General features: G+C 42.5%; 2 protein-coding genes across 2 annotated transcripts; both read right to left on the bottom strand.

Moving 5' to 3' along the window:
• Window positions 1-3,650: 3,650 nt before the first annotated feature.
• Window positions 3,651-5,825, bottom strand: LOC132589616 (disintegrin and metalloproteinase domain-containing protein 20-like). The gene has a single exon (XM_060262365.1). The coding sequence runs from the start codon at window positions 5,823-5,825 to the stop codon at window positions 3,651-3,653; it is 2,175 nt and encodes a 724-aa protein (XP_060118348.1).
• A 6,171-nt stretch (window positions 5,826-11,996) lies between these two features.
• LOC132589615 (disintegrin and metalloproteinase domain-containing protein 20-like) lies at window positions 11,997-14,161 on the bottom strand. The gene has a single exon (XM_060262364.1). It carries the CDS (start codon window positions 14,157-14,159, stop codon window positions 11,997-11,999), a length of 2,163 nt encoding a protein of 720 aa, XP_060118347.1. The 5' UTR covers window positions 14,160-14,161.
• Between the last annotated feature and the right edge of the window lie 214 nt (window positions 14,162-14,375).

Genomic DNA, 14,375 nt, shown 5'->3' with positions numbered 1-14,375 from the left:
TGAGCAGAGGGCTCCGACTGAAGTACTGCAGCTTTACCACTCAGTACATTCTTAAAGGCTAACAACAATGCTACAATACTAAAGGTGTGTGAAAAAACAGTCAGATAGGCAACCAAATTTGTTCCAAAGTAATTCCTTTGAGACTCTTTCAACTCATATCCACTCAATGTTCCATACAGACAAGTCTTGTTTTTCACTGAAATCAATCCATAAAGATACAATGCCCCACTGACTGTAAACAAGAAGGGAGTGTCTCAGTGTTCGTTAGATATCTCCATCTGTTTCTTCGGATAGGCCTGGATCAGTAGAACAAATTACTCTTTCCTCCTCAACGTGTTTGTCGACTATACTTTTATGTGCGTTTCAGGGCTGCCCACAGCAACCCAAACTTTATCAAGAGCAATGGTATTAACAATTACCTTATACTCCTTCCTGCACACTACCAAAAATCAAACTTTAAGATTAGCAACCACTCAAATCTCAGTTGCAAGATGAACTCACTTGTAAGCCAGGTGTAACCAATGTGCTTTTCAATACTCTCATTTTCTAACAAAATCAGTGGAATAATTAGAAAACATTGGCAAATTGTGTCACATTTGCCAGGTTGCAATGAACCATCGGAGATAGGTTGGAGAAGGGAGAGAAACCTTAAAAATCAGCTGGTCAGGACTGATATTGTTAGACCATTACAGACAGCTAACAGACCAATAGGTTTCTACCAGTGCAAAAACTGCATGGCCTGTAAATACTTCCTGGAGGGGACAACATTTTTTAATAAAATGAAGGAACTCAATATCCAATGTGATTTCTTTGTAGGATGCAAAACACAGAACATAATATATCAAGCTTTTTGCAAATGTGGGATGCGAAATACAGGCAAGTCCACATGTGCAGTAAATACATGGGTGTTGGAACATCGGGCCAGAATTTCCAGGGGCGTGGAAAATGCCCCAGTGAAAGATCATTGCATTAGCATGGGGCATAGCCTAGAGGACATGAGATTCTGTGTAATTTATGTTTATAAAAACAAAGAATACAAAAAAGAGTATGTGAAAAAGATTTAATTGCAAATGGAGACAAAATTTATATTTAGACTTAAAACATATTAACCATATGGTCTCAACAAGGAGATAGAATATACAGCATTCATCTAAATTACATTGGTTACACCTGACAAGCAGCAGCAAATATCCCTTTAAGACTAAGGCCGTTTTCCCACTAGCGTTTGCTCCGGCGTAGCGCCCCATTTACCTCCGGATCTTCTCTTGGATTTCACACATGTTGCTCCGGCGCTGCGCTTTGCTCCGGCGCTTCAGGGATTTTACGCCGGAGTATGTTTTTCAGCAAGTTGCCGGAGTTTCCGAAAACCTCCGGATCCACTCCGGATCCACTCAGCGGAGTTTCCTGTGCGAAATCCATCCACGCCGGATCGACTGCTTTGGGGGCGTCACCCTCTCCCTTTCCGTCCTCCCACCCCATCCACCCGCTTGGCCAATCATCAGCATTTCGCGGCGCTTCCCCAAAGTGCCGGCACGGCCATTTTTTTTTTTTAAACTTCACAGTTTTGCGTAATAGCGATATTTCGAAATTAACAAATAGAAAAAAAAAAAACCCTCCTGGAATAGCCTCAATTGGCACTTCAATTGGTTTCGTTAGAATTTTTTTTTATTATTGACTTTAGTTGCGTTATTCCGCTGTTGCGTTATCTCGATAATGCGAAAACGACCATTGCTGGGGGGGGGGGGAATGTAGTGCCGGTGCGGGCCACAGCGTCCATGTGTGTGTGTTTTAAGAAGGGAATGCCTCCCTCAGCTGTGCCACCAGGATTTCTGGACCTGCACAAAATCGCCATGTATAAAATGGGAAGTTGGAGTCCTGCATTCTTCTCCCTGGCTACATTCCGCTCGGTTAGAAAGTAGACGCGACCGAGCTCCTCACACGCGCCACAGAAGGGGAAGGAGAGAATGGAGCGGGGGGGGGGAGCTCTGGCAGCAGGAATCAGTCAGGTCCCCGTTGCAAGCGCCAGCCGGGGAGGGGAAAGAGAGCGGAGGAAATTTGGGGGGGGGGGATCTAGTGCTTCAGAATTTGGGGGGGGGGAATCTAGTGCTAGGATTCTCCACTGTGAATGCTTCCGTTAATACATAAAGGGCTGTGGAGGATTCTACAGCTGCAGCCAATCCATAAGCAGCAGCAGCACACGTGATGCGGTTTGTCCAAGAAATGAAGGGGAGGCAGCAGCTCGATGTTACGTTAGTACGTTAGTACGTCATTACGCGACCAGACTTGCGCTTAAAAAAAAAATGATTGACAGGGCATCGGACTCAAGCCGATGCCAGTGGGAAAACGATTTGAGCCGGGGCTTCAGGGAAGGCGACGCCGCAAAGAGTCACTAGTGGGAAAACGAGAAAAATGCTCTGGACATAATTGCGCCGCGGAAAAAGGGGAGCAAACGCTAAGTGCGAAAACGGCCTAAGATGGGGTAAGCTCCATAATGAAAGAGCCTGATGTTCACACTGAAATGAGAAGCTTGATGCTGTGATTAGAGAATGTAGAAGGGGGTATGACTTTACATATAATTATTGTTTTGATATGTTTAAACCTTGGTCGGTAATTATTATTATCACTGCAGTTCGTAAGTAATTGAGCCGTTAAACCAAAGAAAGAATTGAAATGTCATCAAAATCTAGAGAGACATCTTTTAAGAAAGCGACTATGTTGAAGCTACGTTCCTCAGGAGCACCCACTTTGTGAATTTCAGTTGGACTATTTCCAAGTTTGGATTTATATCTATTCATTTGGAGACGGGGGGTTTCGGCCCCTTTGGGGTTTCTGTCACTTTAAAAGGTCCTAGCACCGCCAACCTTTATCGTTATTGTATTGTTTATTTTGTGTTGTACACAACTCTTGTAATATTTATTTTTGCAAATTCAAAGACGGTGTATTCTGAGATATAAATGCCTTCCTTTTGACCCAGGCTTAATACAATATAGTCATTAACACAATTTACTGTCAAGAACACAATTTACTGTTTAAACAGGAAATAAATGTATATAATTAACCAACAAAGCATATTTAAGCAACAAGAACCAAATAATCAGAAAGATTTTCCAGGCCCGCTTAAAAGCAATATGATCCTGCACCCCACAAATCCCAACAGGTATTGCTTCCATAGCCTAAGGGGCCAACACAAAGAAGTGCTCCTCAGAAGCGGTCATCAGACTGATGGCAGATTGAACCACCAGCAAATTATCGTCTGTGGCAGAAGGCATTCTCTCATATATCTCAGGCCAATGCCACAGAAGGCTTTACCTCACCAGTATCTTGAATTTAACCTGGAATATTTTGGTCAGGAGGTAGGATTTTCCGATTTAAAAATTTCACTGCTGTAGCATGAAAGGAGTTTCTGCAGATTGAAGGACAGACACAATATCCAGATAAAACAAATGTTTTCTCTCTTACTGATGACCCCATATGCCAGTGGGATAAATTTCATCAAAAAGCAGTTAAAATTAAGCTAAAGGGTGTAACTTGCATTTATTTTATTGCAGAATACCATATATAACACATGAATTTATATGTAATAATACACTACATGAGAACCCACTATTTCTTAATAATTTTAATACTTTTTTAATTGTTCCCTTTGATGTTCAGTAGTGGATACGGTACCTCTTTGTTGAAAGGAATCCTGAGATCAGAGCTCTAGACCACTGAAAAAGTTCTGCCCTACGATACACAGCAAGGACAGCAGCAATGACAGAAGCACTAAGGAGCATTAGGAGTCCTATAATATATATTGCACTGACTTGAGTTTGGGGAGGTGGTCCACTGTCAATGCTGCCACCAGAGCCTTTATCTAGGCAGTATGGGGGGGCCCAACCATAACTACAGTGACAATTTTTACGACTGTTACATATTCCCCTATTTTGGCACTTTGTCACATTACAGTCGTATTTTAAGAGGGACACACTAGTGCATTCCCTATTAATACACACCATATCTTTGTCACAAGGAGTGCCATCTTTCACAGCTCCAATATCAGGAAACTTTATTCCCGTATGGTAATCTGTGCCCCAGCACAGAGTGTTGCTAATGTGTGTTTGGATTATGGTCCTGTGTTCTGTCAAAGAAGATAACTGATCAATATTTTCACACTGGATTTGTCCACAGAGAATATTCCTAGTTCTGCATTTGTTATAAGTAGTGCCATCAGTACCACAGTTGCCAAAGCGGTCACCTCGAGCATTCAGTTTTCTGAAGCAGACTTCTGAAGCAACTGTTGCTCTTGAGCCAAAGATCACTTTGCACTGTTCTTTATGAGAAGAGCAATTCCCATGATAACAGTAGGCACCATCTAGACATGGAGCACCATCTTGTACATAGACATCTTCAGGACACCATTCTGAAGTCCCATTGCAATACTCTGGAAGGTCACAAACATTAGCACTTTTCCTGCAAATAGTTCCAATGGGAAGATACTGGCATTTGGAACAGCACTCTCCAAAAGCACAAGTGACACCGGAACGTAACTTGCAATCCGACTGGCAACATGGATCTGATTCACAATTTAATTTTGAACCACAATCACATTGCTCTCCACTGTCTACTACTTTGTTTCCACAGTATGTGGGTTTATACTGTCTACTGGGGTCTGAGGCAATTAATAAGCATTTTGCTCCATGAGATTTCATCTGGGTGAAATATTGCCTGTAACTGCAATTGCTGAACTGATCACTGTCTGTATAAAAGGCAGACATAATGCAGGGTTTCTTTTCACAAGTACAGTACTCACCATCATGTCTCATACCAAGAATATGTCCCTGTTCATGGGCGACTGTGCTAGAAATAAAGAATAAACTGGTACTAGTATATGATTCAGCACCACTTGCCCAAAGGGGGTTACACATTGTTCCTATATATGCAAATCCATCCATAAGTCCAAAATTCTTATATACAAGTAAGTGACCTGCATCATGTTCTAAACGTTTAACAAGGGAGTTTTTTCTCCAGTTATTGAAATTGGCAAGTACAGATTCAAGATTGTCAGAAATATGAATGAAATTCCTTTCTGACCATATTTCTAGTCCAACCAAGACTACACGAATACCAAGTGGCACATAGAGTGAGTCTACAAAATGGATGATATCCAACAGTTGCAAAACAACAACAGTTTCATTTCTGCTGAACTGGACATATCGCTCATGTTCTACTACAACTACAAGCTTTGCATACATTGCAAATGTCTGCCAACGAATGTCTTGATCCTTTTCAGCTGATAAATTCTCTATATTTTCCATTATGGCTGCTTGTTGATGTTGCTCTTCTTGTGCCACCCCACACCACCTAACAGTTTCCTGTCCCTCCAATCGATATACGACATGTTGAAAGGTAGCAGATGCTGGGACAGGTTCAATTTCATAGGTCTTTCTTTCTATTCGCAAAATACCCCTAAGACCCCCTGAGCAAATGCTGAGGATGATCAAAGAGACAGGCATGCCCTGTACAAAACCATTATAGAAACAGTCATCCCTGATGAATGGATAGTCCACCTGCAGATTCCCCTCCTTGCTGTAAGTGAAAACAGGAAAGTGTTTGGGGACAAAGGCTCTCTTCTGCATGAGGTAGACCAGGCGGCTCTTCCCTTCTATCTTCAGCAGGTAGTTCACATGCTGGGGTTCTTTCTGCCCATACCTGGGGGTCTGTCTCTTTGGGATGATCACCTCATAAGAGGCATATCTAAACCCTGGAGGCGGTGTTTGGCCAGCAGTCTCTTTCAGGACACTCCCCAAGACCAGCACAAACAACCAGGCAAGATCATTCATCATTTTCAAGCTGGTGTTAAGAATTTTGAGGCTGGGGGCACACAACCTCTGCTTGGGATCCAAAAAAGAAAGTCCTGGCCACTAGCAGGAGGAGAGAAACAAGACTGGGGAGAATCTCCTTCTGAGGCAGAGGGTGTCCATAGCAACCGTCCATAGGGCTACCTGTGGAATGAGGGCGGAGCTTTGTGTGTCAAAGATCAACAGACTATGTTAGGAATGACCGAGGGAAGAGATGAATGGTTGAGGGAAGGTTTTCTAATAAACGAGACGATCAGGAATTTTCTAATGAACACTCAGCACAAATAATGTCCAGATGTCAATACTGGAAATATACAAAATCCAAACAAATGATTCCCAACAGCCTAGAGCTTCAGAACCCTGATCATACCATTTATTTTGGGCAGCAACAGGACTTGGGCAACAGTAAGACAGTGTGATTCAGATTCATTAGACTTTTGACTGATAACCCCAAGTACTATGGTTCTTTTAAAATGATTGGGAGCAAGAATGCCTGTGGTAGAGGTTTATTCAGTCAGTGGCTATTTCTGCATTCTGTTTTTACTCCTTAGTTTCCCAACACTCAAGTTCTTATGCCTTGGATTCGGATCATTTGCTTTAATTCTACATATGTTGAATTTCCTTGGTACTTTGTGCTTGGAACACTACTCTCTGTGGATTATGCTTTCTGTATTTCCACCCTATCTAGTGGGGGGTGGAATCTGCTGCTGGCTAGCCTAGTTGGAGAAAGAAAAGAGTTGAAGAGGCTGCTGCCACCAAGGAAGAGAAAGAGAAGCCAGTAAAAATACACACCCCTGGGGCTGCAGACACCTGGTTGTAGAACATTTTTAAAAAATCAGGACATTGGCAGCCTGCATGAGCCCCTTCACATGTTTCTTGCATTGGTTCCCTTACACCTGCATCCCACAAACCATCAATAAAACTATTAAAGAGGGAGGGAAGCAGTCAAGAGGATACTAGTTGAACATTGTTGGCATTTTCCTCTGATGGAGCCTGAGACCAGAGAATAGGATACTATACCTTTAAGAAAAAAGGAAAGCAGGAAGTCACTCTGATGACCTCGTGGTTCAGTAAAAAAAATTTCACCAGTGATCAAAGTTTAATGATAAATTTATTCCTGAGTTAAAGCACGGTTAAACTCATCTGAGTTTTTAGCAAAAATTAAATAACTTTTTTTTTTTTTTTGCAAACTGTACCTGCCCAAAACAGGGCTTGAACTGATAAGTTTTGTACAATAAGTACAATACTTAACTATTGAGGTAACTGGCTACTTTGTCTAGCAAGAAGAAAAGGCCAAACATATTTCAAAACTTTTAACTGCAAACCCAACCCTTCCCTCCCTCCATGATTCTGCAAAAAGAAAGGAAAGTGGGGTGGGGGAAATCTAGGCCCACACATGCAAGACTGACACATTTAGAAGCCGGGGATCCCCTATTCACTGATTCCTTCTTATGCTCTCTTGCATTTTAAAAGTTTGCCTGAACAGGAGGACACATCCTCTCTTCTCTTTGGAGAAGGAGAGGATGAAAACAGAATGGGGAGGAGTGTAAACCTAAGACAGAGGTCCATTCTACATAGACAACTTACTTCTGATTTTCACTGAAGTCGAGTAGGTTGGGTTTACTTCGAACGCTGTACCTGTATTTCACATCTTTGTCTCTCAAATTACTGTTGAGAATTGCGGTGTATATATTCTACATACCAATGAGAAAAGCCAGGCAGTGTTTTGGGATTGGTTTCTCCTGATTGGTTAGTTTCACACTGGGTGTGCCTTTTGAAATAGGTGACTCTTCCACCTGGATTTACTGTGGGGTAGCTATTAATGTCTCCCCCCGCACCCTTATCAGTAAACAAGGAGTTTGCTGGAGGGAAAAAAACACTGCCAGGCACTGCTTTAAAAATTTAGTGAGAGTCAATGCTGACCACTTGGCTGGAGAGGAGGCAGAGACATCAGTGCTTTGCAGTCTGAGTTCCCCCTATTGTTATTTAGAATGAGATATTGCTGCCTTGACGTGGCAAGAAGGCTTGCGCAGTTCAATGAGGCTGTGGGCTATGCCATGCTGGGCCACCCAAGATGGACAGGCCACAGCTGAGAACCCAGACAAAATGTGATCCACTGGAGAAGGAAATGGCAAACCACTCCAGTATCCTTGACAAGAAAACCCCATGGACAAAACAAAAGGCTAAAAGATATGGCGCTGGAGGATAAGCCTCTCAGGTCTGAAGGTGCCCGATATGCTACTGGGGAAGAGCGGAGGGCAAGTCCAAGTAACCACAGAAAGAGTGAAGCAGCTGGGCCAAAGCTGAAAGGACACTCAGCTGTGGATGTGTGTGATGGTGAAAGAACAGTTTGATGCTGCAAAGAACAATACTGCATTGGAACGTGGAATGTAAGATCTATGAATCAAGGTAAGCTGGATGTAGTCAAACAAGAGATGGCAAGACTGAACATCGACATCTTGGGAATCAGTGAACTAAAATGGATGGGAATGGGTGAATTTAACTCAGAGGATCACTACATCTATTATTGTGGGCAAGAGTCCCATAGAAGAAATGGTGTGGCCTTTATAGTTAACAAGAGAGTGAGGAAGGCAGTAATGGGATATAATTTCAAAAATGATAGAATGATCTCGGTCCGTATCCAAGGCAAACCATTCAATATCACAGCAATCCAAGTCTATGCCCCAACCACTGATGCAGAAGAGGCTGAAGTGGACCAGTTTTATGAAGATCTACAACATCTTCTAGAATTAACACCAAAAAAAGATGTCCTTCTCATCACAGGAGACTGGAATGCCAAAGTAGGAAGTCAAAAGGTAACTGGAACAACGAACAAGTTTGGCCTTGGAGAACAAAATGAAGCCAGGCAAAGGCTAAAAGAGTTTTGACAAGAGAATAGGCTGGTCATAGCAAACACCCTCTTCCAACAATCTAAAAGGACATCACCTGATGGGCAACACAGAAATCAGATTGATTATATACTCTGCAGTCAAAGATGGAGAAGCTCCTTAAAGTCAGCAAAAACAAGACCTGGAGCTGACTGCAGCTCAGATCATGAGCTACTCATTGCAAAATTCAGGCTTAAACTGAGGAAAACTGGGGAAGCCATTAGGCCATTCAGGTTTGACCTTGATCACAATCCTTATGAATATACAGTGGAGGTGAAGAATAGGTTTAAGGAACTAGAGTTGATAGAGTGCCTGAAAAACTATGGATGGAGGTTCATGACATTGTACAGAAGGCAGCAATCAGCACCATCCCAAAGAAAAAGAAATGCAAGAAAGCAAAGTGGCTGTCTGATGAGGCGTTACAAATAGTTGGGGAAAGAAGGGAAGTGAAAGGCAAAGGTGAAAAGGAAAAGTTAACTGAATGCAGATTTTCAGAGAACAGCAAGGAGAGATAAGGAGGCCTTCCTGAAGGAACAATGCAAAGCAATAGAGGAAAACAATAGAATGGGAAGGACAAGAGATCTCTTCAAGAAAATTGGAGAAATCAAGGGAACGTTTTGTGCAAAGATGGCCATGATAAAGGACAAAAACGGTCAGGACCTAACAGAAGCAGAAGAGATCAGGAAGAGGTGGCAAGAATAAACAGAAGAATGATACAAGAAGGATATCAATGTCCTTGACAACCAAGACAGTGAAATTGCTGACCTTGAGCCAGACATTCTGGAGTGTGAAGTCAAATGGATCTTAGAAAGCATTACTAACAACAAAGCGAGTGGAGATGACGATATCCCAGTTGAGCTATTCAAAGTACTAAAAGATGATGCTGTTAAAGTGATGCACACATTATGTCAACAAATTTGGAAAACGCAACAGTGGCCACAGGAATGGAAAAGGTCAGTTTATATCCCAATCCCAAAGAAGCGTAATGCCAAGGAATGTTCAAACTATCACAGTATTGCACTCATTTCACATGCCAGCAAGGTCATGTTAAAGATCCTACAAGCTAGGCTTCAGCAGTATGTAGATCAGAAACTACCAGAAGTTCAAGCTGGGTTTCGGAGAGGTAGAGGAACTAGAGATCAAATTGCCAACATTCGCTGGATTATGGAGAAAGCCCGGGAGTATCAGAAAAATGTCTATTTCTGTTTCATTGACTATGTTAAAGCCTTTGATTGTGTGGATCACAATAAACTGCAGCAAGTCCCAAAGAGATGGGAGTACCAGACCACCTCACATGTCTCCTGAGAACCCTGTATAAGGGTCAAGAAGCAACGGTCAGAATGGGATATGGAACAACTGATTGGTTTAGAATAGGAAAAGGAGTTTGGCAAGGATGTATATTGTCACCCTGCTTATTTAATTTATATGCAGAGTACATCATGCAGAATGCTGGCCTGGATGAACCATGGCAAATAGAAGGGGAAGACATGGAAGTAGTGATAGACTTCACATTTCTGGGGTCCAAGATCACTGCAGATGGTGACTGTAGCCATGAAATTAAAAGACGTTTGCTCCTTGGGAGGACAGCTATGGCAAACCTGGGCAGCATAATAAAAAGTAGAGACATCACCCTGCCAACAAAAATCTGTACAGTCAAAGCAATGGTATTCCCAGTAGTAATGTATGGCTGTGAGAGCTGGACCATAAGGAAGGCCGAGCGCAGAAGAATAGATGTTTTTGAGCTGTGGTGCTGGAGAAGATTCTTGAGAGTCCCAAGATCAAATCAGTCAGTCTTAAGGGAAATCAACCTAGACTGTTCCCTGGAAGGTCAGATACTGAAGCTGAAGCTCAAATACTTTGGCCACCAAATGAGAAGGGAGCAATCACTGGAGAAGATCCTGATGCTGGGAAAGACAGAAGGCAAAAGAAGAATGGGATGGCAAAAGATGAGATGGCTGGACAGTGTTACTGATGTAACAAACACAGACTTCGGAGGATGGTGGAAGACAGGAGGGCCTGGCGTGACTTTGTCTATGGGGTCGCAAAGAGTCGGACTCAGCTGTGCGACTGAACAACAAACAAAAGGAGAAGCTGAGATGATAATGTAAACAAAGCATTATTCTACAGGTTTGAAATATTTGTGGTCAGAGTCAATTTAAAGGAAAACTCCCCCCCCCCCGCAAAAATACAAAATAGCCCAGCATCTAAACTAAGCAATTACTTTCCTCATCTATTTCAAAAGATATGCATAGCGTGAAACTGACCAATAAGAACAGATAAATTAGCCTGCCAGGGGAGGGGAGGGGGAAAGTCCGAGGAAATGTTTCTACTATTGGCTTGGAAGTGAATTAAGAGGAGGGGGGTGAATACTGCTCTGAAAAACCACTCTTGGAAACTATGGAGATACAGAGAAGTGACAGCAGAATGCTGGGGAAAGGATGTGGAAGGAATTTCTAAGTCCAATGGGAGAGTGGGATAAGTGCACAAGTGATTATGGAAGCAGGTTTTTAAAGCAATGGAGGTGGGAGGTGGGAGCCATAGTAAACACAAAGCAGAAAGGGCCAGAGAGGCAGAAACAGAGGAGGGTAGTGGGTGGCACTTAAATACCCACAGAAACAATTCTATTTTAAGAACGAATTAGCAATTCAAAAGTAAAATAAAAATTGCAGCAAAAGGAGTTTTGTTAATTGGGGGTAAAAGTGTGCTGGAAGCTGTCTGAACACTGAATTACAAGCATGTAAAGTAAATGTAGAAGCAAGAAAAAGGAATGCAACAGAAAGGGATACTTGGATGTGCTCAGAGACAGAGACAAAATAGAAGTGCAGAAAGGGCCAGTGTAAACTGAGGATAGTTCACTTATGCAAATAGTGCTGGAATTTATACATTTCTGTGGGTAAGCCCTGTGATGGGGGAAAAAACTCGCTCACTGCTGTGATTTTCTTTTCTTTTTTTCTCTTATGGTCAAGAAAGTAGAGGTTTGGTGACTCACCAGACTGATACTGGTTAGTTAGCTTAAACAAATCAGAACTGATGATCTGTTGTGTACCTATGAGAAAAATTCAGTAAAACACCAGTAAAAATAATTCAATACCTTGAACATTCAAACATCCTTATGCATAAACTGGTCATTTAGTATTGAAATTTATATTGATTAATATATGAGTGGTGACTACTTCCGTTTAATTCATTTTGTGACAGATCATATGTACTATATAATACACTTAGAATTCTTCTTGGCTGTCTTCCTGTGTCAATTTTATTCACGGCATCATGCCCGAAATGTTCTCCACCATTGCATCAGTGGGCCTCCATAATACATACCAAGACCAGCAACAAGAGCAACAATAACAACAGTAGAAACAACTGCAACAGCAATTAAGGGTCCATTATGAAATGGTGAGCTGACTTTGTAAGGTGGGGGGGGTCCACTGTCAATGCTGCCACCATAGCCTTTATCTAGACAGTATGGGGGGGCCCAACCATTATCACAGTGGCAATTTTTGTGGCTGTTACATATTCCCCGATTTTGGCACTTTGTCATATTACAATCATATTGCACACGGGACACATCAGTGCATTCCTTATTAATACATATCCTATCTTTGCCGCAGAGAGTGCCATCGGTCACTGCTCCAATATCAGGTATGCTTATTCCATGATGGTAATCTGTGCCCCAGCACAGTGTGTTGTTAACGCGTGTTTGAATTATGGTACTGTGTTTTTTCAATAAAGGTAATTCCTTAGGGTTTTCACACTGGATTCGGCCACACAGAACATTCTTGTTATCACATTTTTTATAAGCAACACCATTAAATCCACAATTGCCAAAGCGGTCACCTTGAGTATTCAGATCTCTGAAGCATCCCTGTGAACCTACTGTTGCTCTTGAGCCAAAGATCATTTTGCACTGTTTATTGTGAGTTGAGCAGTTCCCGTGGTAACAGAATGAACCATCTGAACAGGGGGCACCATCTTGTACATAGACATCTTCAGGACACCATTCTGAAGACCCATTGCAGTACTCTGGAAGATCACAGACACTAGTACTTTCCCTGCAAACAGCTCCAGTCGGAAGATACTGGCATTTGACGCAGCACTCTCCAAAAGCACAAGTCATACCAGAACGTAACCTACAATCAGACTGGCAACAGGGATCCCATCGACAGTTCCACTTTGACCCACAGTCACATTGCTCACCATGTTCCACTACTCCATTCCCACAGTTTGTGACTTGATACTGTTTATCTGGATCTGCAGCAGAAAACATACAATTAACTTTACCAGATTTCATTAACTTGTAATAGTCTCTGTAACTGCAGTTGCTGAATTTATCACTGTTAGAGTGATAGGCAGCCATAATGCAGCTTCTTTCTTCACATTTACACAAGCCATCATCATGGACCATGCCAAGAATATGCCCTTGTTCATGGGCAAATGTGTTAGTAAAATAGTACAAACTAGGACTTGTATATGAGCTAACAGCACTTGACCATTCTTTCCAGCACACTGTTCCAGTGAATGCTAATCCCAGTTGATCTCCAAAATTCTTATATGCAAAAAGATGGCCTGCATCATGTGGTAGACGTGGAAGAATATTTATTCTTCTCCAAGTATTAAAATGCTCAAGGACAGTAGCAAGATCTGTAGAAATATTTATGAAATTCCTTTCAGACCATATTTCCAGTCCAACAAGGGCTACCTGAACACCTATTGGAACATACCATGAATTTGTAAGATAGATGGAATTCAGAACATTCAAAGCAACAACAGTTTCATTTCTGCCAAACTGAACATAGCGCTCATGCTCCACCACAATGACAAGCTTTGCATACATTGTGTGTGTCCACCAGGGTTTGTCCTGAGATCTGCCAGTTGCTACATTCCTAGTGTTTGGGATCATGGCTGCCTGTCGAAGTTCTTCTTCTTCTGTCAGCCCACACCTCATGCGGATGGCCCCTTCCTCTTCAGCTAGTCGATATACCACATGTTGAAACATAGCAGATGCTGGGACAGGTTCAATTTCATAGGACTTATTCCCTACTTGCAAAACACCTCTAAGACCTCCTAAACAAGTACTAATAGTAATCAAAGAGACAGGCATGCCCTGTACAAAACCATCATAGAAGCAGTCATCCCTGATGAATGGATAGTCCACCTGCAGATCCCCCTTCTCGCTGTAAGTGAAAACAGGAAAGTGTTTGGGGACAAAGGGTCTCTTCTGCTTGAGGTAGACCAGGTGGCTCTTCCCTTCTATCTTCAGCAGGTAGTTCACATGCTGGGGTTCTTTCTGCTCATACCTGGGGGTCTGTCTCTTTGGGATGATCACCTCATAAGAGGCATATCTAAACCCTGGAGGCGGTGTTTGGCCAGCAGTCTCCTTCAGGACACTCCTCAAGACCAGCACAAACAACCAGGCAAGATCACTTGTCATTTTTAAGCTGGGGGTAAGAATTTTGAGGCTGGGGGCACACAACCTCTGCTTGGGATGCAAAAAAGAAATTCCAGGCCACTAGCAGGAGGAGAGAAACAAGACTGGGGGGAATCTCTTTCTGAGGCAGAGGGTGTCCATAGCAACCATCCATAGGGCTACTTGTGGAATGGGGGCGGAGCTTTGAATGACAAAGATCAACAGACTGTTAGGAATCAC

Source organism: Heteronotia binoei, chromosome 21 (assembly GCF_032191835.1).
Source record: "Heteronotia binoei isolate CCM8104 ecotype False Entrance Well chromosome 21, APGP_CSIRO_Hbin_v1, whole genome shotgun sequence".
Classification (NCBI taxonomy): domain Eukaryota; kingdom Metazoa; phylum Chordata; class Lepidosauria; order Squamata; family Gekkonidae; genus Heteronotia; species Heteronotia binoei.
This window is presented reverse-complemented; position numbering and strand designations above follow the sequence as displayed.

What these genes read in the sequence shown, in the direction of transcription:
- LOC132589615 (XM_060262364.1), bottom strand. Translation starts at nt 14,159, where the DNA reads ATGACAAGTGATCTTGCCTGGTTGTTTGTGCTGGTCTTGAGGAGTGTC.
- LOC132589616 (XM_060262365.1), bottom strand. Translation starts at nt 5,825, where the DNA reads ATGATGAATGATCTTGCCTGGTTGTTTGTGCTGGTCTTGGGGAGTGTC.